We start from the raw sequence: 21,800 nt of genomic DNA, 5'->3' as shown, positions 1-21,800 counted from the left end.
GATTATGGACGGCAATCCTAGCCTGAGTGTATTGCCCGGTGCTGAGGATCACTACGTCCTCAGTCCTTGGGGGTGGGTGGTGATAATTGTTGGGAATTCCGGACGCGTAACGGATCGATTTGATGAGTAGAGCCCTATCCCCAAGCAAAAATGGTGTGATGCTTTATAGTTAGTTGCCTTCCAGCTAAAGGCAGGCTACAACATATGTATAAAGCAAGTAGTGCACTGAGAGGCACCTTTTGTCTTCTCAACGGGATTCAGTTAAGATGGCAGGCTGATCCGGGGGTCCGTCCGAGGCAACGACTTTGTATTTCAGTCTTGTGTAAGTCACCACCCGGCTTAGTGACGGGAACGGTAGGAAATCTCAGGATAGGTAAAGAAGAAGAGTAAACTGTCAGCAGACTCTCTTTGGCCATTGAAAGAACTAAAATATTATAGGGCAGATTGCGCAACATCTTACAAGCATTCCACTCAAGCTGCTATGTATTCTCAAACTTGGGAAAGCCTACATACCGGTATCAGAGGCCAAGACAGTTCTTTCCCGATCGCATATTTAGCAGTTCTGGCTCAGGACGAGAGCTACCTTTTTGCGCCCATATGGAACCCTCTGGGATATCACCCGAGCGTTTGCAAATTGAACAAAGACCCCTTCAATGATCTTGGTTTCACTTCCTGTCCCAGACCCGATTGTTCGCGACTAACGAAAAGTGGTACCATGACAGAACGGCAAGGCGGTGTTTCCGCGTGGCTTATCAGATATATCCTGTCCACCATCTAAAGCGAAAAGAGGACTATAGTGTAGTACACGTACTTGGTGTGATGGGTAAGTTTAATTAGGTGGGGTAGGTACTAAACGCATAGTGTCCGTGCAAAAAAGTACCTGACAGGGGGGTTTTTACTTTCGCTCGCGACCACAGTAATATCCCGCGAGCATTTGGGTGAATCCTTCTCTCCCGCTTCCACACACCAGTCCTTCTTCAAGCGAGCAATATCGACTGGGCAAGCTGGGGAATAATAGCGGGGAAGATGAGCAGGCGGCTGGCGGGGATGGGATAGGCGCATCATCGCGAACTTCCATTCCATCATGGGCTTTCGGTTGCGGGGATCCTGGAGGGCCGGGGAACATCAAACTGTTGTCTGGAGTTACGTACCGTCCCTTGGTCTGATCGGCTTTGAAGTCAAGTGGAAGTGCGCCGCATGGCCTGATGTCTACGATGTTTCAGCATGTAGTGTACCAGCCCATGGACTGTTAGGAGTTCCCTCAGATACTGATATATTGCACTAACAGACATGTATCCACTTCCCCAGAGACAATGCAGGGGACGTCAGGATGTGGATATCCACTGCGAGAGAGAAAATCCTTTTTGCAGGGAAAGCACAGCCGGACAGCCTGCTCTGCTGCTGCTGCTGCTGCTGCTGCCACCGTCCGCCCGCCGAGCGCTGTGAGGTGGCTCATGATGCCCCCTCACGCCGCTGTGACTTGTCGCTTCCTATCAAACTTTCCACTTCCGAGATGTCTTTTGCACCCACCTCCACCTCTTTCCAGCTGGGTTTCCACTCTGTATGCAACGCCCCGGGCTCCCATCAAGACGGAGTCTTTGACAACTCGCAACCACCTGGCCCAGAGTGCCATAACATTGATTTTCCTGCCGCTGCCCTGTCGTGGGCTTCAGTCTCCAGCTTGGACACATTTCACTTCACTCCAGTTCTTTTGCACGCCAGCTCTACGCAGTCGACGGATGACAGGAGGGAACCTGTGGAAGTCTTCTCAGTACACATTCTTATTTTCTCTTTTTGTACAAAGATACACGAGTATCTTCTTGCCTATCCTTAAACCCCTTTTTGGTGTTATTTTTTTCTTTTCGTTGGCTGGAATTGGGTCCGTCGCCCGTCGCGAAACCACGACAACCGAATTTCCTCTATTCTCTCCTCCACCACGATCCAAAGTCCTGCTGTCGCCAACGTCATCGCGCCCTCTCGGGCTTCGCATCTTCGCTCGAGACCTTGAGACTTACCTATCTCGGCCCGACCCTTCGGAATATCGACATCAAGCTGGCCTATTCGCACTTATCGTAGCGCTATGTTATGGACCTCATGGCCATCGCTGGTGACCACGGTTCTCATCTCCTCGGCCGTCATTGCTTGGTGGTTTACGGAGTCTAAGACCACGGCTCTCAACCTGGTGGCGGCCGGTAGTCTCTTTGCGTCTTGCTGGGCCGTTGCTCCGGACCGCGTTCGCGTGCTTGCGACGTCTTTATACGCTTCTGCGCTCAACACCATTACGACGGCTCGCATCGATCTTTGGGTTTTCAGGCATGCCAGCATGCTGCTGACGGGTGGAGCTGTCTTTTGGTAAGTTGGACCCGCACCTGTCATCCCATCACGACGTCGTCTCGTTCGATTCGGTCCAGGCTGTGAGCTAACTGCGTGCGCATGCGCTTGTAGGTTGGTGCAGCGGGCATGGCAGACGCTATGGAAACCAGTTCCTGAACTGATAAGCATCCTCGGCGTGGATGTGCCAGATCCTCCAGAGGTTTCGCTTGCCGGTATTAAACCTAACTCGGCGACAGTCAACTGGACGCGCGCACCGCCCAATCGCTCTGTCCAAAAGTTCCTCATTCAAGTCAACGGGGTAGTTGGTGAGTAGGCGCCTGGAACAAATCCCTTTGGAACTCGGTGGCAACCAGTCCGCCACGCAAAAGGCAAAACCCTAACATATTCATATAGTGGGGGATGTTCCGGCAAACCAAGATCCCGCAATAGTCGTTAGCGGTCTCAAGCCAGATCACTTTTATAACGTCCGCGTCATTGCCGTTGGATCCAACAACTTCCAGGCCGGCAGTCGGGTGGTACGCTTACGCACCTTCGCTCAAGACGGACGACCCCAGCTCGGTAATGCCCGGTTGCCCTCCAGCTTTACGATCGAAGAACCCAGCCGCATGAAACAATCTGAACCGTTGGATGAGAATGCATCTTCACGACCTCCCATTCTTGCATTGGAGACCGCAACAGCTCTGGAAGGTAGTGCTTCCTCGACCCGGGATGGAATTTCTGCTGCTGCTGCGGGGCCTCGCCGCAATACAGTTACCAGACGTCACTCGCCGTCGACAGCCAGCCTTGATCAGCCTCTGGTACGGGAAGAAGCTGCGGAGGATCCTACACAGACGCTGCCAGAGTTAACACAACGATTCGAGAGCATTAGGAAAGAGACAGAAGAGGTGACACAGCTGATGACCAAGGAGGAAGATGACATCAAACGCCTGTTGAACGAGTTAGAGGCTGAAAAGCAGGAGAAGAGAAGAGAGCAGAAGAAAAAGGAGGAACAGACTGAAAAGCTGAGGAGAGATGTCAACCTTACTGATCGGGTGATGCGTAATGCCCTCTCCCGGAAAGCCCACAAGGAGAAGGCTTATAAAGAAAAGCAAAACGAACGCTCCAAGTTTCACGACGACATCGCCAAATGGGAAGAGGACATTGAGGATATGCGCAAGGGGAGGGAAGGGTTCGAGCAGGAAACCAAACAGCTACAAGAAAGTCACGATCAAGAGGTGGAGCGACTGCGTGACGCTAACAGTGACCTTCAGGCGTCCTGCGTCGGTTTAGAAGCAGAGTTGAAAGAGCTCAGGGAGCAAGTTCGGGCTCTAGAAGAAGCTCGCAAGAAGCTTCCTGGTGGCGAGGAAGACGCGGAATGGCGTGAGAAAGAGGCCGAGCTCAGGAGAAACTGGCATCGGCGCCATAGAGAACTCCAGGAGACTATGAACTTCGAGAACAGGACTACTCGGCGACTTGATGATCATCTTCGCTCCCTGACGATGCAGATACAGCAAATCCCTCCCACCCCTTTCGGTCTTTACAGCCAGGCAAACACCTCGGGCTTGGAATTTGAGAGCGGAGCACTTGGCCAGACCAAGAGACGAAGCAGAACGACCAGCTCACTTGCCAATGTGTCGGTACCGTCTCCGTTACCAACATATTCCCAGCTTGATCCGACTGTACCTGTTAATGGCGGCTATGCCAGCGTGAGATCGGCAAATGCGCCCCCCGGGTTTGCCCAAGGACCGTTCATGATGGGCCTTTCGGCGGACATGCAGTCGCGTCACGACGAAAACTCCAGAGCCACCTTTGCTCCTCTCAGTCCATCCGCTACGGCCTTGCTTCCTTCGAACATCTTGGACGACCTAGACGATGACGAGCCGAGCCCGGCAGCCAGATACGCACATGATAACTTTGTTTCACAGTCAGGCAACTCTGTGGACAACGAGCCGCAATCGCCTACATCTTCAGGGGAATCTCCCAGCTTGGTAGGTAGCCCTCATGGATCGTCTCTGAACTTGGCCTTTCCCACCCTCTCTGGGGATCACCCCGATCCCCGGTCGTTGAACGCAACAACCGGAATAGGGTCGCCCAACACAGCGGTGGGCTCAGAGCGCAAGATAGGCAGCCTCTTCACTTTCCCAAGGACCAGGGCTGCAAAGGTCATGGAGACCGAGGGGCCAATGCTCGGGAGCCTCAAAAATGGACAGAGCCAGTCTTTCCCTCGCCAGACGGACGAAAACGACGCGTTGGCCAAAAGTCGACGTATCAGTCTCTCGAGCACATGGACCGTGTTCCACCGACATTCGGCTACCCCTGAAGTACTTGATGGCCCATCCCCCGCTTCGCGCATGTTTTCGACACGCAGCTTCAACCCCTTTGCGAGCTCTTCAAGGCCGGCTGCTGGGATCTTTGCTGAACGTGACCCTAGTAGTCCTCGACCTGCTAGTATCGCGTCGAACGAGTTCCCACGGCCTTCGACGGAATCCGGGTCGATTTGGGGCCCACCCCTCGCTTCGGACGGAGCAGGACTTGTCAAAAACAGCCGAATATGGCCGCAAGACGCACCGTGGTCTCGGAATCCATCTCGCCGGCCGTCCCTTCATGGGTCGCCGTCTGCGCTGAAAACGACGCTAGCCTCTGCTGACGACGAGATTCTGGACGAAGGACCACTGCCCAATGTTCATGAGGTTGGTGTTATTGGCAGACCTCCGCCACAACATGCGTCCAAGGACAAGGATAAAGCCATTGGACGTTTGAACCCCAACGCTCCAGCCTTCAGCATAGGGTCATTGTTTAAAAAGGAGAAGGAAAAGGATGGGGCAAAGAAAGCTAAGGACAAAGGGAAAGACAAGACTACCAAGAACAAGGAACCAGGTAGTGCATCCCCGAGCCACGTGACTCCGATTGTAGCCTCAATAGAGATGTTGCTGGAATCTCCTACGGAGTCCCGTAAGTCTCGCGATGGGATGTTGCTGGAGCCTACGCGGACGTCAGTCTCGATGACGGAATCTCACGAATCTCTTTCCCTCGAACACTCTTTCTCAAACACCCCCTCGGAGGCACTGAGCACTGGCCTGTCAGGCAGCTTCAAGGAGGACAACGTAGTCCGCAAGCTGTTTCGTAAGGGAAGCTCGGGCAAGTTCAGCCTTGCGGGCCGTTCGGGGGGTGGTCTCTTCAAGAAAGGACCCGGAAGTACGGCCAGTGCTTCGGATAGAGGCGTTTCGATTGGTGATCGGTCGAGCATGGATAACCTCGAAGATCTCGGCGAGGACGCGCTGGGCCCAGCATTCTTGGCCCGCAGCTATGAAAGTGTCACCAGTAGTCCGAACGTTGGTCCGTCGGCCTCAGCCAGCAACGTCAAGGACAAGTCTGCAAAGGAGAATAAGACTCCTGGCGTGAGCTGGCTTAACTTTGGCAAGAAGGGAAAGAAGGAAAGGGAGAGTGTGGAGCTGGAAAGGGAGAGGACTCAGGTCATGAAGCCAGAGGTGTAGAAGCCAACGGCTCAGGACGGTGATGAGATCGAGGACAAGAATGGCTGAAAGGTCGTTATTGTTCATGTGCGTCGTCTGTATATGCCGGGGTTGTGTCTTCCCCAACATGTTGTTGACCCCGAAAGATCAAGCGTATTTAAAAGGCTGTCTGTCTATACTACTCGTCGTCATTGAAGCGGAGAAAATACTTTAAAAAAAAAAAAAAAAAGTCTTGTGTGTATTACCAAATTACCAAAACATACGAATTACAACGTAATTGAAGCTCTCCTGGACCAAAGTAAACGGAGAGTTTGAATTTAGTACACACCACAGCTGATCCAGTTGTAGTGTAGCACGATGCACCGGGCGGAATGGGCGGATTCCACTGCACGGATGGCTTGGCATCGCACCATTTGCGGGTGCCTGGTGGGGTTCAGATCCTGAAGCTCAGAAAGGTGCTTTGTAGTTCGTAGTCTGCCGCGGCAAGTACTGTGTAGTTCTAGTCCTTCATCATCTTGACGGCTCGTAAACAGCAGCATCACCAAGCTGCATCCGACAGAGCCTTTCACCACACGACCTGCCGTTGTGTCCAACTCGAATCCCAGGCTACGCTCCAACAAAGAGGTCATAGTCGTCCCTTCGAGACCCCGTCCCGTCCAAGCCAATCGACCCGAGAGAGCTCGCCATCCTAGGTATTCGGACTCGAATCTTCTTCCTCCACCCTCGACGACAACCATTTTCAACACAACCACCACTTGTCGTCGCTTAAACGATCACCATGGGCGGCGATGTTCCATCAACGTTCGGGAGCGCCAGCAGCAGCAGCCGCAGCAATGGTCAAACAGACAAGCAAGTAGAGCGCTTGCCGATGCCCTCCAGGAACCCTCTGCCTCTCTCGGCGTCACAGGAGGCCCAAGTCCGAGACATCTTTTACGCCAGGGTCAGGAGGCAATGTGCTGAGGAAATCAAGGGTTGGTTCTGTTCCTTGGGCTTTGCGTCTCTTTCCCTGTGTGATTCCTTTTGTTTTTTTGTTTTTTTTTTTTGTTTTTTGTTCTATGTTTTTTTTTTCCATCTCCCGCCCCGTCGGCGGTAGCTGGTAGCTACTCCTCAACCCTCCCTCCTACCGAGCCTCCACCACTCAAAGCCCTTTCGTCCTTTTTTTTTTTTTTCTTTTTTTTTTTTTCGTTTCCTTCTCCTCTTTAGCACTCAATAGTTAACCACATGTCTTCACAGCCTTCGCCGAATGCGCCCTAGGCCGCACCTTCTCCGTCCCCTTCGCCTGCCGTGCACCCCACCGGGTCATGAACAACTGCATGAAGTTGCACGCCACGCCCGCCGAGCAGGACGCCGCGCGCGAGGATTGGTTTGCTTTACGTATGGAGCGCGCCCGGGAGCGCGAGCGCAAAGCCAGACGCAAGGCCGAGCAAGAGGCCTTTTTGCGCGAGTGGTGGGGTTTACCCGAGAAGGACCGTGAGGAGGCGCGCAGGGAGCTCGAGAAATTAAATCAGAAGGAGAGAGTGGGTGGGTATGTGGGGAACAATCGCCTGAGAGATGCTAATGAGGCGGCGGCGAAGAAGAGTAAGTTGTTGGAGCAGGCGAGGTTGGAGAGGGATGGGATCGATCGGGATTTGCATACGTGAGGCGGCTTTGGGGGAGAACAGACGGGGAGAGTGAAGGGAAAGAGCAAGAAAGAGAAAGAGAAAGCGGGAGAGAGGGAGGGGGGAGGGGAGGGGGTTCCGATGAGGACAGCGAGATGGAAAGTCCGAAGGGGGAAGAAGCGAAGCGCGGGAGTAAGACAATTTTGCGCCCTTGACTACAACTCGCCAGAACAATAAGAACGACAAACTCGAGGTGCAGTGGTCCGGGGTTGGATTGGTGCCGCAAGGCTCTGAGGCTGTTGCGCCGAGTCCTACTTCCGGTCAAGATTCGAGTTCCGGCTTTCGGACGACAATCACTCTCGACGCTTTCTAACAGTTCCGCGGGTTTTGTTTCATACAAACTCTGAGAGGCTAGCCTCGCAGCTGTGCTGTTGAAGAGGAAGGTGCATGTGGGACTCTACTCTGTACGCTTCGGTACAAGGGCAGTCAGGGGTTTGTTTACTTGACCAGCGGGCAAGGAGTGGCTAACCGAACCACGGTTGGTTTGCAATGGCGTTATGTTTCATAAATCGGGGTTGGTTCGGGAAATGGCACGGCAGACAAGGGAGAGGGTGAACTGCGCACATCTACGAAGCATCTGTATAGTATCAAAAAGGAGCCGGAGGGGGACGGGATATAGGGAAGTCTTGTAAGAATAGAGCCAATCGAACAAATCTCTTTATAACATAAGGTAGGTACAATTAGGTTTTTTTTTGTCCCTAGTTTCTTTTTCTCAAACACGCTTCTCTTTTCCTTCTGTCCCCCGTATGAACATACTTACTTCCGTTTACTCCCCTCAACCTTTGATTCATCCTTCCTCCATGTTGCGCCTGTTTATGCCCTACCTACAAGTTTATATGCATCTATGTTGCCCATCAACCTCCCCAAAAGATGTTTTCGAGAACCTACAACCTCACCTTCCCACGCGATGCTAACCCATCGAGAAAGGGTGAAAACACAACGATAGAGGGAATAGCAAAGCAGTCTACTTCGCCGCCTCACTTCGACTTTTCTTCACCCTCACCCCCCTCTCTCACCTTCACCTCAACCATCGGCCTCGGTACCCTAAACGGATGAGCCTCGGTATTAAACACCCAACCATCCAAAGTCACCCCCTCCTCCCCACCGGACCCTTCCGCAGCGCCATCCTCGGGACTAAAAATCAAATAGAAATACTTCAAAGTCTCCGCCATCCAAAAACTCTCCATCGAGTCGGTTTTGGTGGTCGGCTGTCCCGGATTTTGAATGTGCACATCCTCGATGGCGGAGAAGGCAAACTTAGTTTCTGTGGCCTTGGTGATGGATTGGAACATGCGCCAGGCGATGTCCAAAAGGTCCTTTTTCCCCGTTATGCGGTAGAGGACAAAGAGGGATTCGATGGCTTCCGGGCGGAGGAGGTAGTGGGGGTCGAGGAGTTTGGTAAAAGGTTTTGGGAGGGTGGTTTGGGAGTTGGTATCTGACGCGAAACGGGTGTTCATTGCAGCTGCTGTAGCGGCGGCGGCGGCGGCGGCTGCGGCTTTCTTTTTCTTTTGTCGCCATTTTGCTTCGTTCCATGGGCATTGGGCGAGATGGTCGTCATTTTCTTCGGCCTCACGCTCTACCTTGTCACACGGCACAAGCTCGGAAACCTCAGGCATGATGCCAGTGGAAAAGGCTTCATACGCCCATGCACAGCCCCGGGCTAATTGCTCGCCGATTTGCACATGGTCGGGCCTGTCAAAGAGCTTACCGCCCAGCGCAAACATACCGCCGGCAAAACAACCGAGGTGTTGGACGCGCGGCTGGAGATTGGATTTATCGCGTTGGGTGGACACGGCGTTGCCGGAGAACAGGATATCGGGAGGAGGAGACCCAGCTTCGTATGTATCGTCGTCGCCGGACGGGAGCATGGGGCGGAACAAGAGGTGCTTAACGGCCGCGTCCATGGCTTTGACGTGCATCAGTTCGTAGGAAGGGTCGAGGCCGCCGAGGAGGAGGTAGGTCTTGGAGAGGTATTCGTAGGCGGAATCGGCTTGGGCGCCGAGGGTGAAGAGGGTGTCGGACTTGGGGCGGGTTCCTCCTATGAGGTCGATGTACTTTGGCCAGAGGCCGGGGAGGTTGGTTTGCTCTTGGGTCTTTTCAAGGTCCTTTTTCAGCTGCTCCACGATGGAGTAGTACTTGGGGTCACCGGTTAATTGGGAGAGGCGGGTGAATTCCATGGACATGGAGCCGAGGACTGCAAGGGACTGGCGTGATGAGGCACTAAGCTCACCATTCTTAGCCCTCTTGAAGTCATAAGAGTTGGCAGGTAGGTGGTTGGGAGTGTCAAAGCCTGCGAAGAGCATGTCACCTAGCTCTACCGCTTTCTTGAAGAGGATCTCCCGGCGACTCAAGTCGTAGGCTGAGAGTAGGCCGCCGAGATATCTGATGTTTGTTTCAAACAAGCTGCATTGCGAAGACGATGACTTATTCCAGTCGATGGCCCCCACCGCGCGCACAGCTTCGTCGAATTCCTCCCTCAACCCCATGATCCAGAGAGTGTCGAGCGAGTCCACCAAGGTAGCACCCCATCCAGCAAAGCTATCCTTTCCAGTCAACGACTGCGGAGCGAGCTCGTCATGTCGCCAGGCAAACGCTCGGTAAGACTTCCATGATTTTTGAGCGGCCTTTCTGACGGCATCCCTTCGATACCATTGGGTCTCGTTATGCGCCTTGCCAAGTTCGTCTGTGGTGAAGGCATATTGAATACGCGGAAGCTCACGGGGAGGGCCTTTGGGAAGCTGTACAAGTGAGGATTCAGGTATCGGATTCTTCATTGGCCGACTTGCCCAGTCGAAACTTGTTGGTATGTACTCTTCAACTGGTTCTGCATCTTGCCATCCCTGAGATCGAGATAATGAAGGATAGGAGAGGTAGGCAAAGACAAGGAAGAAAACGACTAGGAGAAGCAGACGCTGAAGCCTACGACCGCTTGCCAAAGGGGTCATGATTTGGGTGAAGAGCTTGGCGCATTGCTGAGCCAACTCTTGATATGCCAAGATAACTTGAGGAGAGAAAAAAAAGATGAATTGCAAAACCCACACGCGTAAACAAGACAATAGAAAAGACTACACCAAGCCGGAAGGACCACCTGCGCAAGCTGTCCATGTCCATTGCTGGACATGAAGCTGGGTCAAACCTGCTTCCATCATGCCAGCCGCGCGTTGGCGGAGCTCGAGGACCACACTACAGTTCAAGTATGCATGCCCAGAATCTTGGAGGGAGGGGGCTGAGGTCAGTGACGCCTTGAGACATCATCAAGTCTCTTATAAGACAGAGCCTCAACCCCATTTCCCGCGAGATATTGCTTTCGTTCCACATTTGCCGATCATCATCGAGGCTGTTCTCGTAGCTCGCTTGGGCGTTAGTTGTGTCCAGGGACACTAGCCAGACTCAGAACCGAAGCATCCGGGAATTTCAGACGAAAGTGGGCTTGGTATTGGTGAACGTCATCTCTAGATGTTCCAATGCCCGAGAAAGGCATAGCATGCACAGTGGGCATGAAGTTTGGAGTCGGCACGGGTTGCTAGTAAGGTCCTGCAAGAAAGACCTGATGAGAGTTTCAGCGACAGATATCGTGACCTCTGCAGGTGGTTGAACACATGAATTTACTGTATTGGACGTTGGAGAGCGTGGTCAACAGCGAAAACGAGTCGCCAGCATTGGGAAAGACTTAGAAAGACGGAGCGAACTAAGTCGGATCGAAGTCCCGACTGTATGAAACAGCCCCTGCACTGTCCGATCAGTGCATCCGTCTGCATCTGAAGTCGTGCTTGGAAGGCCCGGAACCTTCCCGTCGCCAAGCCTACCATGGCCCACTCTCATGCAGGCCCTTTCCTAGGCGGTCAGCGGGGTGAATCTCTTATCGCTTATCGCAGGTCCAGGCTCCTCCAAATTTTTGGAACCAGCCAGCCACGCTGTGGAAGACAGCGTTCAGCGGCAACCAAGGTCACTTTGCAGCCGCCTTCATTGCTTCCTTCGATTGACTCCCTTCCCTTTTGCTGGCGTCTCTCCCGGATCATATCTTACCTCTCCCACATAATACAGACGGACATCAACCATGTCGTCGCTACGGAACAGGTAAGCTCAGGTTTCCTCCTTGGAAGTCACTTGACCAAACGGAGACTAATCCGTCGTTACCAATTGCAGCGTTCAGCGCCGCTCCCATAAGGAGCGTGCCCAGCCTCTCGAGCGCCAACGTCTCGGTCTCCTCGAAAAGAAGAAGGACTACCAAAAGCGTGCCAAGGACTACAAGAAGAAGCAGGAAGTCCTCAAGTCGTTGCGCCAGAAGGTCGCTGAGAAGAACGAAGATGAATTTTACTTTGGCATGATGTCCCGCAAGGGACCCGGTTCCGCCATCACCTACGACGGCAAAAAAAGGAACTTTACCGGCACGGTCGAAGGCGATCGCGGCAACAAGGCCATGGACGTGGAGACGGTGCGCCTGCTCAAGACACAGGATCTGGGTTACCTACGGACGATGCGGAACGTGGCTGCCAAGGAGGTGCGCGAGCTGATGGAGAGGGTCATTCTTGCTGGTGGCGCCGACGTGGACGACGATAGCGAGGACGACGACGATGACGACGATTTCGAGGACTTCAATCAGGGTATGGGCGGCAGCAAGAACAAGAAGAAGAGCTCGAGCGGGAGGACAGCACCCAAGAAGATCGTCTTTTTCGACGCGGCAGAGGAGCGCCAGCAAAAGTTACAGGCAGTGGAAGACCAAGAGATGCAAGATTTCGATTCAGAAGAGGACGAGGAAAAGGCAAAGGAGGCGGGTCGGAAGGCGCGAAACTTGGCGAGACTGCAGAACAGGCTCAAGCAGGCCAAGAAGAAGCTCCAGGCCTTAACGGATGCTGAGACGGAGCTGGAGATCACACAGGCCAAAATGGCCAAGACACGGACGTCTGGCGGCATCACAAAATCTGGTAGGAGGATCAAGGTTAAGGAGAGAAAAAGGTGACGGACTCGACAGAAGGTTTCCGTTTCTTTTCTCCTCTCTCTTTGTTCACTTCCTCACTGGTGGGCTGCTTTTCTTTGTTCCGATTTTCACTGGGTTCAATTTTTTCCAAGGAGCGATTTGACGACATCAACACAAATAGTCTCGTCTGAGGGTTTCATTCAAATCCGTCTATAAAGACAGCTAGGTAGCTTCCATAGCTACTGCTGTTGGTGCGGTTGATGATGATGATGCAAAATACCAACCACAATAATACCCGACCCATCATCAAAACGCCTGAAACAAAAAATATACACCTTTTCATGAGCTCTATCAGCATGATTTTTCTTTGGGACCTCCAGCCGCCACTTTCAAGGTGTCCTTGTTGGGGTATTGCCAAGTTGCGTGGGTTGCTATCATCCTTTTCTGATTTAGGATTTAATTTCAGCGTGTTCCCTTTCCTACATCATCGCATATCTCGTCAGTCAAACGCCTCTCATCATCGCAAGGGGCACTTCTTCGGGAGATTCTGCACTTACCGCATCCTTTTATGAGCAACATGAACACCTTAAACACCAATGTCGCGCACCAGATAATAGCCTTAAAAGCAAACTTCAAGACGGCAATAAGCCCCCTCGTGCAACCCGGCATTTTCTCGTTCTTGGCCTTCATATCCGCATTCACCTGTGCCTCGATATCGAGCTCGAACTGCTCGACCCGGGTCTTGATCCCCTTGACCAAGTCCTTCTCCCTCTTCTTCCTCTTCTTCTTATCATCCTTATTGCCGTTCTTCTCATCCGAGGTATTCCTTCTCAGCACAGACGACAAGGACTCCGCCAAGCTCGACCTCTGGCTTCCTCCAACGCCGGCACCACCACCAGCACCCCGCAACAACGACGGTGGCGGCTCAAAGGTCTCCACGCGCGTAAACTGCTCATCAGCATGCGCCACCAGCACCAGTGCAGCAATGGCCACATCGATCAGGTACACTGCCTCGACATGGCTCGCAATCGCCGTATCAATCTCCAGCCATCCCTGGCCCGTCCCATCCCGCGTCAGCCGGCCCAGGTGGTTGGGCGACTCGATGTGCTCGAGCGTGTACTCGGTGCGGCTATAAGCCGCGTTGCGCTCGACCGTGATGCAGAATGGCATCGCCAGGGCCGCGTGCACCAGGTAGTGGTTGCCCGAATCCGAGTCCCATACCAGCCGGCCGCACTCGTTCTCGGCCGCCGCCACCGTCGCCGCGTCGGTCGTGGCCCGGTCGGACACCAGGCGCGCCGCTGTGAGGGGCCATAGCTGTGCGACTAGCCCGTCGTTGGGCGGCTGCTTGCGCGTGGCAGCTTCGAGGGTGGTGGAGATTACTTCTTGCCAGTGCTTCGCGTCGTGTTTCTTGGTCTTGGTGCTCTTGCTGCTGGCGCCGCCCAACGCCCCGCCGGAGCCGTCTGGGTTGCGGGAGAAGACGGATGAAGGACGGGGGGAGGGCGTGCTGGACGAGGCGCGGGCGCTCGGAATAGGCGAGGAGGAGGCCGAAGAGGTGGAAGAAGCAGAAGAGGCCACGGCCGAGGCGGCGGAGATTCCCACCGCCGCGCTGGTGGACTTGTCACCCTTGAAGGTCTTGTTGGGGTCGTAGCGCGAGAGCGAGACCAGGGCGGACGCAGAGGTCGGGTCGACCCGCAGGCAGTAGAAGGGCTGGTTGGAGGATGAGGAGAGCGTGTAGACGGGCGCGTAGGCGTCCGACGCCATTTTCAGGCAGTATTTCCGGCCTTCGAGCTGGGTGGCTCGCCATCCGTTGGCGGCTTTCCAAAGACCACGGAGTTCCTCGGTGGTGTTCACCGTCGGTATCACTGGCGGCTCATGGCTGCGCGTTACAGGCCACCGTTGGTTGGCTGATCCAGAGGTCACCGACGGGTTGGCTACTGGCCGGTTTCTGGGATGACTGGGACCATTCATACCAGCATTGGTGCCAACTTCACTTTGCTGATCGGTGTCACGGGCTGAGTACATGGGTCTGCTGATGGCGGACTGGGGAATATGTGTAGGACTGGCCTGGGTTGGGTAGTAGTCCTGGCGATCTAGGGGCAGTTCGGGGTTATATCGTGGGAATATCGATCGAATGGCAGCTGGCTGTGGTGGCTGTGGTGGTTCGGGAATGGAGGTAGGAGCTGCTACCGATGCTGTGTTCGAAGGTTCAGGAGTATATGCAATCGGTGGGTTGGCGAACGAGCTTTGAGCTCCCCTACTCTGCTGCCCGACCAGCGTCTCTGCCTCGGACAGTGTCGTCTCGCAGCGTGGAGGCGCGTCTGCTTCGGAGATGGGCGCAGCAACACTGGTTTCGACGATTGGATCCGATGACATGTTCTCAACTAGTGGTGGTCGCTGCGGTTGCTCCTGAGGTTGCTCTCGATGTTCCCGCTGCTGTCGAGCCGAGTCTAGCGCTGACTGCCAAGGGTTGTTGGAGTTCGAAGCCGACCTTTGCTTCCCTTCCCGTAGTACTACCCGTCCAATTGGCGATTGCCTTCCTGCCTCCCGGGACGATGATGGTTCTGTTGATGTCGAAGGTCGACCTTGAGGTGTCGCAGCTCTCGACGGCCTTGAAGGTGGTCTTGGTGTGACGTTGGTGTTGGGGAAGAGGGAGAACCCGCCTCCTGCCTGAGTTGTTGTCGCTGTTGACATATCTGAAAGTGTGATCCTAATGATTCAACGGAGGTTATTCCAGGCGTAGTGGTCGTTATTCGTAGGAATCGTCGATCTTCTTTCCTCTCCGTCTTCGTTGAACTCAATGACCGACCCACGAAAGGTCAATAGAGGTATCACAAGGAAATGGCAGTCGACCTGCTACCGAGACATGATCGCAGATCAAATAAAACGAATAACTCAAACCCACGGATCTGTCAACAGATATCCGGACGATGGCATCAAACGGCTCCCGGGAGCAGAGAGCAGAGAGCAGGGACAGGACCGGCGAGGCGGGAATAAGGTTGATAGAAGAACCAATCCGTCGGAACACGACAAGAAGATCTTGTCATCGGCACAGGAAGACTGGGCCCCCTCGATACATATTTGTTCTACCATGTGGTCTTGCCCTGCCGTGGGTGTCCGCAATCATACGCCTTACACAGTGCTCTTCCCGCTCTCGCTCCCAAGCTACACGCATTCTCTTACACCCGGGCGAACTAGGGCTCACAGACCGGCATAAAGACCGACGCTACCCAAGAAAAGGTCACTGATCAGGGTGGAAGAAGAGCAGCAGCACCGAGGAGGTGCAGCTCATTGCTGTGTGGTCTGCCCTGGCTGGCCCCATCCCTTCCGAGTGCGTGAGATCCTTCCAATCGCCATGTATTCTAAGCGCTTGGTTCCTGGCTTTCGATGTGGGCAACGACTCCAACGGGACCGGGGGGGGCACCGTGGACTGAGAAGAGACCAGTGGTCGGAGTGGTTGTTGAACTTCCACTTGCGTTGGGTGGGCAGACAGGAGAGCTGTGAGTGGTCGGAAGCAACTGTACGGCGGGAAACCAGGTGAAAGATAGAAGGAATAGCCGCCCAAAATAGCTGCTAGGATCAGTTCTGATCCATTCTGGGGAGTTGCCTGGGGTTGCTGGGGTGGTGAGACCCTCTTGGACCCCTGGCTCCGATGAGACGGACTTGGGGGCGAGTGGCCAATCAGCGACCGGATCACGCTGCATCTAGACGCCCTTTGTCAAAGTCGCATCGAGCACCACTTGAGCGAGCAGCGACATCACATTTCGCAAGAGTGTGTACTGTCCTCTGGCTGGCGGAAGTGGTTTCCATATCGACAACCTTCTCCAATACCGCCAAGAAAGTTTGGTCTTTTCTTCACTGCTCTGACTGCCCGCTCTTTGCGTACCTCTACGCGCAGTTGCATTCCTGTCCCTCCCGTCATCCTGAATGAGTTCTTTCGCAGGAAGTCTTGGCATTTACTACATCTGGCAGTCGTTGATTGCTGTGAAAGTGTCATGCTTTGGAAGATGCGGCGAGGTACTGATGGTGTCTTCATTTACGGTTAAGATGATTAAGATGATGAAGATCAGGTCCAGGCTCTGGTATACAGATGCAAGTGTGTCAACAAATCATACCACTTGATGCCGTCCCGAGGGTATGTGACCCGACAATGTCACTTGGGTTGCTGTTCAACAGAGTCAAATTTCAGTGATCTCCGCCCCAAAACCTCCTCAGCGCGATTCAGCCGTCGCAGACACATGTAGCGGCTGTCTGATTGTGATCACGACTTATCAGCTGCCGATAGGGTCGTTGAAGCGCAATTTGGCCCTTGTGCTACCTATAACTAATGTACTAAAGGATGGCCATCAGGAACGGCCGCCGCGTTGACAAGGTCGCTTCAGGTGGCCGCCTTTGCCGCCACGAACAGAATAACCGTGTTATCGCTGTCGAATGGGTACGGTGATAAAGACCGCTTTCATTTCCGAGCGGCGTTGTGCAAATCAAGGAATATCCGTTTCGTGGGATAATGAGCCTTTGTACGTCGGCCGAGGGCTGGATAAGCTCACAGTCTGCACAGAAACCCCCTTTTTTTGCTTCTACACTTCTGGGCTGACTTCCAAGGTGAGACGGACTCCTACAAAAGTTCAACTAGGTTTCTCCGGTTCTGTATAAACCTAAAGGCCATTCTCAAGTATCGATTAACACGAGCTCCGTGCGCGGCTTGATTAAATCCGTCCTGGATTTAGTTCTCCTTCGCCGGTACGGAGATCCACGGAGACAGACGAGATGCGTCACTCTTTACTGGGAACGAATATCACCTGCGAGTCATAACCGGCTGTTACCTTTTTTTTTTTTTTGTTCCCCTCCCCTTCACATTTCTATTTCCGCGCCCTGACTCCCCGCATAAGTCAATGAGGCAAGCTCATGAATTTCTATTATGGTACCGGCACGAGAGACTCCCGGATAAAGTCACATCTATTAGTTTCGCGATGTCGTGCGTGGGCACCATGCACAACTTCTTCATGGGTTGCGGTGAGCTGTTGTTACCTACCGATTCGTTTGCATGGATGGATAGAAGAAGGAGAAGAAGAAGAAAAACATGCTTCTAGACATATATTGACCATCCTTTCATTCTCTATCTCCGCGGTCCCGTGTCTGGAATTCGCAAACGAAGATCCACTCAGCATGGGCATAGTGTACGGTCTTGGGGGATGAGTTTTGACACTGATTTGAATGCAAGATCTTCGATGCGACATTCCACAAGTATTTTACACTCTGTTGGATCTCAAAGCGAAGGTGGTTGGCTGGTTGCATGGACTGCTTGGTAGTTGCTGACTGGGCTTCTCTTTATTTATGTCGTAGACTACTATGTAGACTAGATGCCTGACGCAAACCGTTTGAACATTTGTTCATGTGAGAAGAAATTTGGTGAAGAGTAAATCGAGAACTCACGTTGGATTTTGGGAGATGAGATGAACCAAAAGAATGAAGAGTTCGAAAGGCGTTGCCATGGTTAGCCCTCATTTTGCTACTATAGTCGCAGACGGGTGACCTAGTATAAAAGAGCGATGCACGATCTTGAGTTCTTATATCTTCCCGATTTTCCATTGGAGATAAATTGATGTCCACCTGTCGCATTCTAAATAAATTTAATTGCTTCCCCTCTCCCCCCTCTCTCCCCCCTCTGTCCCCCTTTCTTTTTCGGACAAGCTCACAAGAAATAGCAACCCTTTCCAGTCGCCTCCGGGGTCAATTTTCGGAGAACTGCCAATCCTTTCGTACTGTTCGGCCCAAAGTGGGGAATTCCGGGCGGTCTTCGAGCCGGGACGGGGCAGCCGCGCTCTTAGACCGGACTTTGTCCGTCAGGCCACCACTACATACAATCTGGTGCTGGTTTGTTTGTTAGCTCGGTACCTACGTCGGTACACTGGACGAGATCAATTTTGATTTTGAATTGTCCCATACTTTATAACTGAATGAGTAGCTAGGTAGGAATCGGAAAGGGAAGTTGACCTGAGACCTCGAGCTAACAAACAAACCCGTATCGAACTGTACATACCTCTTAAGACGGCTGGCTGGCTGGCCGCGCCGCATTCGTTCCATTTCCGGAATGCTTCCCGAGTCTGCCTTACGGTCGGGTCATTCCACGTTTTCTAGCTCCTCTTGGCGTCGTGTGCTTGATTTGAATCGTGCTCTGCATATATGTGTGTGGGTTATCGTGCCATGGGCGACACAGTTGATTATCGTTGGCGATGATTGCGAAGACGGAGCCTTGTGTTGATACCAACCGTTGACGTATCTGAAATAGTATATAAGGTCCCCAAGAACCCTTGTATTTTTGATATTGGCAACACCTTTCACGACTTACAAGACTCAAGGATCGTCGTGTGAGTTAGTCAATCCACTAATGCATTTGAGGTTTCCAGCCACCACGACATTTTCCCTCAGACCGTCTTCTACTCGAACCTCGCCGCCTCCTCTGATTGTGAGCTTCGCCCAAAGACATTCAGCAGTGTGCTACACCACGAGTCCACGGGAATTATTTAGCATCAACATGTCCAAATCCAAGGGGCATGTTGTCGTTATCGGGTTAGTATGACATGCATCATGAATAGCAAAATCATTGCTCTGGATACTTAATCTAACATGACTCCAAAATCCAAGCGCCGGCGTAATCGGCCTGTCCTCCGCCCTCGCCCTCCTCGAAGCCAACTACACCACCACCATCCTCGCCAAAGACCTTCCTGCCCCCTTTGAATCCATCGATCCCCGATCCCAAATCAACTTCACCTCCCCCTGGGGCGGCGCCCACAACCGCTGGGTGCCCCCCTTCCCACCCTCCTCCTCCACTCCTTTAACCCCCACCCAACAAGCCGAGCACGCCCTCCGCATCCGCGAACACGCCTTTTCCCTCTCCACCTTCCACCGCATGCAACGTTTCCAGAACCAGGGCCAGGACCAACAGGCGGGCATCACCTTCCTCAAGGGAATCGAATACCTCGAATCTCCCGGGCCCGAGTACACCTCCCTGACCGCCCAGCGGGCGTCACAAGAGCTAGGACTACCCGGCCACTTTCGCGTCCTGGAGTCTCACGAGTTCCCCGATGACAAGATTCAATGGGGCTGCGAGTACGACACGTGGTGCGTAAACCCGATGCAATACTGCTTGTTCCTCTTGGGGCAGATCATTGCCAGGGGCGGGAAGGTGTTTAAGCGGGAAGTGCGTTCTGTCGGGGAAGTGTTCCAGTTATTCTCCGACTCGGTCCAAGAATTCGGAGCGACAATCCCCCAAGCGGACGCGGTGGTGAACGCCACCGGCATCGGATTAGGTGACGACGAGATGGTATTCCCCACTCGGGGACAGACGTGCTTGGTGCAGGAACCGTGCGATGCGACGGTGACGAGACAGAATGCGGATGGGACCTGGACGTTCTGTGTACCCAGAGGGTTCAAGGCGGGCACCATTATCGGCGGGACGAAGGAGCCAGATAACTGGGATCCGAAGCCGGACCCGGAGGTGAGGGAGAGGTTGTTGAGGGCGTTTGAGGGGACGTATCCGAGCATATTGGCAGATGGGAAGACGCGGTTGACGCCGGTGAGGGATATCGTGGGGAGGAGGCCGACGAGGAAAGGGGGGTTGAGGCTGGAGGGGGAGGTGGTGGATGGGGCTGGTTTCGTGATGCATGCCTATGGGTTGGGAGGGAGAGGGTATGAGCTGTCTTGGGGTGTGGCGGAGAGTGTGGTTGAGGGCATTCAGGGGCATCTTGAGAGCGAGAAGGGTTCGAGGTTGTAGAACCACGGCTCGATGTATAAGTCAACATATGTCATGAAATTGAATTTTCACTTCACTGACTTGTTGCTGAAAGGGCATTCTAGTCCAATCGTTATTATTGTCTATCGTATATTGACGTTCTAAGCTCTGTATGGGCGCCTGGCCCTTCATTCTATCACCCCCGGTCAATTAGTTAGTAGAACTACCGTGGCGAGGGCACCCGTCCCTGTGTTTATCGGCAGCTTCAACCAGCTGGTACCCCCGCATCAGTCATGATAGGGTTCTTCGTCATCGTCCTCCTCATCGCTGCCAATATCGTCATCTTCGATACCCTGCTTGAAGATCACCTTCTCTGCCAACTGCAAGGTTTTCCTAATCGGCAACCCAATAACATTGTCCACGCTACCCTCAATCTTGTCAATCAGCACCATACCTCCGATTCCCTGGATAGCATAGCCGCCAGCCTTATCCGCACCCTCGCGCGTCTTGACGTACGCCTCAATTACGTCATCGGGCAGTCCGTCACGGGCCTGCGCAAAGTAAACCTCGGTGTCTTCCACGTGCGTCTCTAGCTCATATCCCGGATGGGCTGCGTTGTCCTTTGGGGCGAGGACGCACACAGCCGTCAGCACACGGTGCACACGCGTGTCACGAAGGTGTTTCAGCATGCGGATGTGGTCCTGCTCGTCGCGCGGCTTCTCGAGGATCCGACCGGAGCGTGTAGCGATGACGGTGTCGGCGGAAATGACAAGGGCCGGATCGGCAGGCCTCTCTACGTTCTTGTTCTGCTCGTCTTCTTCTTGTTGCCTGAGGGCCTGCTCGTACACGTGCAGGATTTTGCGGCGGGCCGTCTCGGCAACATATTCTTCGGGAGTAATCTTGCCCTTTTCGACGTCTTCGGGCTTGTCTGATGGGAAGATTTCGACGTCGTTCAAGCCAAGCTGTTTGGTAAACTTGTTAGACCTGAGTAGATCGTAGTATGAAGAGGATGGCTTACCTGGTTGAGGAGAGCTTTTCGTCGAGGCGACGCCGACGCCAAAATTACCCTCTTGGTACGTAGATGATCAAGGATGGGAAGCTGGAGGGGCATAGGGCCCCGTTTGATGGGGGCGCTCTGCCGGAGCGGTATTCCATGCCGGCGGGCTGCGGCGATGTAAGCCGGTGGGTTCTCGGGTTCAGGAGCAGTAGGATCCATGGCTGGTGTCTGTTTGGGTTATAGGAAAGTAACTAAGACGATGTTTTGCCAAAAGTTGTACGTAAGGTAGAGGTAGCAATGGAATGGGATACATAGGGGGGTGGAACGGGTATGGTGCCCCTGGCAGCGGTGGAGAGCTCCCGGTCCCGTTGGTGCCGGTGGGGGAGGGGCTCAGGGCTGCTGTTCCCTAGCGCTGCTTCAAGTGCTGGGGGAACTGGAAGGTGCCCGGCGATCGTCTTGTGTCAACCGAAGGAAGCTCTGGAAGTGGTGCACGACAGGGGAGTTAACAAATGGAAGCCCGCTGGAGGAAGGAATGGTGGCCCCACTTCACTTTCCCATGTACACCAGCGGCGGCACTGCGTCATCGCCGGCACTTGCTCAACGTGCTGTGATCAGCCTTGCTTGACCGTCACTACAAAGCAAACAAGCAAGTCACAATTTCGAGATATTGGACGGATTGCACGACTGGCAACACCAAGGAACAAAGTAGGAA

General features: G+C 53.7%; 7 protein-coding genes across 7 annotated transcripts; 4 read left to right on the top strand and 3 right to left on the bottom strand.

The window, feature by feature from the left end:
• Nucleotides 1-1,580: 1,580 nt before the first annotated feature.
• B0T23DRAFT_372568 (uncharacterized protein) lies at nucleotides 1,581-6,278 on the top strand. The gene is made up of 3 exons (XM_062836743.1): nucleotides 1,581-2,352; nucleotides 2,446-2,639; nucleotides 2,728-6,278. Exons 1-3 carry the CDS (start codon nucleotides 2,081-2,083, stop codon nucleotides 5,805-5,807), a joined length of 3,546 nt encoding a protein of 1,181 aa, XP_062695011.1. The 5' UTR covers nucleotides 1,581-2,080; the 3' UTR covers nucleotides 5,808-6,278.
• B0T23DRAFT_64043 (cytochrome c oxidase biogenesis protein Cmc1 like-domain-containing protein) lies at nucleotides 6,214-7,808 on the top strand. The gene is made up of 2 exons (XM_062841573.1): nucleotides 6,214-6,757; nucleotides 7,020-7,808. The coding sequence occupies exons 1-2, from the start codon at nucleotides 6,565-6,567 to the stop codon at nucleotides 7,424-7,426; spliced, it is 600 nt and encodes a 199-aa protein (XP_062695010.1). The 5' UTR covers nucleotides 6,214-6,564; the 3' UTR covers nucleotides 7,427-7,808.
• Nucleotides 7,809-8,390: 582 nt separating this feature from the next.
• On the bottom strand, nucleotides 8,391-10,490 carry B0T23DRAFT_64045 (seven-hairpin glycosidase). Its single transcript, XM_062841574.1, has one exon. The coding sequence runs from the start codon at nucleotides 10,387-10,389 to the stop codon at nucleotides 8,422-8,424; it is 1,968 nt and encodes a 655-aa protein (XP_062695009.1). The 5' UTR covers nucleotides 10,390-10,490; the 3' UTR covers nucleotides 8,391-8,421.
• Nucleotides 10,491-11,365: 875 nt separating this feature from the next.
• Nucleotides 11,366-12,513, top strand: B0T23DRAFT_64003 (U3 small nucleolar RNA-associated protein 11). The gene is made up of 2 exons (XM_062841572.1): nucleotides 11,366-11,521; nucleotides 11,591-12,513. The coding sequence occupies exons 1-2, from the start codon at nucleotides 11,502-11,504 to the stop codon at nucleotides 12,402-12,404; spliced, it is 834 nt and encodes a 277-aa protein (XP_062695008.1). The 5' UTR covers nucleotides 11,366-11,501; the 3' UTR covers nucleotides 12,405-12,513.
• On the bottom strand, nucleotides 12,482-15,053 carry B0T23DRAFT_437487 (uncharacterized protein; the record flags this gene model as incomplete). The annotated part of the gene is made up of 2 exons (XM_062840625.1): nucleotides 12,482-12,841; nucleotides 12,920-15,053. 2 exons carry the CDS (start codon nucleotides 15,051-15,053, stop codon nucleotides 12,825-12,827), a joined length of 2,151 nt encoding a protein of 716 aa, XP_062695007.1. The 3' UTR covers nucleotides 12,482-12,824.
• Nucleotides 15,054-18,555: 3,502 nt separating this feature from the next.
• B0T23DRAFT_63935 (FAD dependent oxidoreductase) lies at nucleotides 18,556-20,256 on the top strand. Its single transcript, XM_062841570.1, has 2 exons — nucleotides 18,556-18,929; nucleotides 19,005-20,256. The coding sequence occupies exons 1-2, from the start codon at nucleotides 18,748-18,750 to the stop codon at nucleotides 20,131-20,133; spliced, it is 1,311 nt and encodes a 436-aa protein (XP_062695006.1). The 5' UTR covers nucleotides 18,556-18,747; the 3' UTR covers nucleotides 20,134-20,256.
• B0T23DRAFT_63991 (Maf/Ham1) lies at nucleotides 20,256-21,547 on the bottom strand. Its single transcript, XM_062841571.1, has 2 exons — nucleotides 21,110-21,547; nucleotides 20,256-21,053 (listed from the first exon to the last, which is right to left on the bottom strand). The coding sequence occupies exons 1-2, from the start codon at nucleotides 21,305-21,307 to the stop codon at nucleotides 20,379-20,381; spliced, it is 873 nt and encodes a 290-aa protein (XP_062695005.1). The 5' UTR covers nucleotides 21,308-21,547; the 3' UTR covers nucleotides 20,256-20,378.
• Between the last annotated feature and the right edge of the window lie 253 nt (nucleotides 21,548-21,800).

This window comes from Neurospora hispaniola (genome assembly GCF_033458365.1).
Source record: "Neurospora hispaniola strain FGSC 10403 chromosome Unknown B0T23scaffold_2, whole genome shotgun sequence".
Classification (NCBI taxonomy): Eukaryota; Fungi; Ascomycota; class Sordariomycetes; order Sordariales; family Sordariaceae; genus Neurospora; species Neurospora hispaniola.
Note: the sequence above shows the minus strand (reverse complement) of the source record. Positions and strands in the feature narration are given on the sequence as shown.

Excerpts from the sequence above, each read along its gene's own strand:
- B0T23DRAFT_372568 (XM_062836743.1), top strand. The coding sequence starts at position 2,081 with ATGTTATGGACCTCATGGCCATCGCTGGTGACCACGGTTCTCATCTCC. Across the intron at positions 2,353-2,445 it reads ACGGGTGGAGCTGTCTTTTG|GTTGGTGCAGCGGGCATGGC; the intron begins GTAAGTTGGACC and ends ATGCGCTTGTAG. Across the intron at positions 2,640-2,727 it reads TCAAGTCAACGGGGTAGTTG|TGGGGGATGTTCCGGCAAAC; the intron begins GTGAGTAGGCGC and ends ATATTCATATAG.
- B0T23DRAFT_64043 (XM_062841573.1), top strand. The coding sequence starts at position 6,565 with ATGGGCGGCGATGTTCCATCAACGTTCGGGAGCGCCAGCAGCAGCAGC. Across the intron at positions 6,758-7,019 it reads ATGTGCTGAGGAAATCAAGG|CCTTCGCCGAATGCGCCCTA; the intron begins GTTGGTTCTGTT and ends ATGTCTTCACAG.
- B0T23DRAFT_64045 (XM_062841574.1), bottom strand. The coding sequence starts at position 10,389 with ATGACCCCTTTGGCAAGCGGTCGTAGGCTTCAGCGTCTGCTTCTCCTA.
- B0T23DRAFT_64003 (XM_062841572.1), top strand. The coding sequence starts at position 11,502 with ATGTCGTCGCTACGGAACAG. Across the intron at positions 11,522-11,590 it reads ATGTCGTCGCTACGGAACAG|CGTTCAGCGCCGCTCCCATA; the intron begins GTAAGCTCAGGT and ends TACCAATTGCAG.
- B0T23DRAFT_63935 (XM_062841570.1), top strand. The coding sequence starts at position 18,748 with ATGCATTTGAGGTTTCCAGCCACCACGACATTTTCCCTCAGACCGTCT. Across the intron at positions 18,930-19,004 it reads GGGCATGTTGTCGTTATCGG|CGCCGGCGTAATCGGCCTGT; the intron begins GTTAGTATGACA and ends CCAAAATCCAAG.
- B0T23DRAFT_63991 (XM_062841571.1), bottom strand. The coding sequence starts at position 21,307 with ATGGATCCTACTGCTCCTGAACCCGAGAACCCACCGGCTTACATCGCC. Across the intron at positions 21,054-21,109 it reads GAAAAGCTCTCCTCAACCAG|CTTGGCTTGAACGACGTCGA; the intron begins GTAAGCCATCCT and ends TTTACCAAACAG.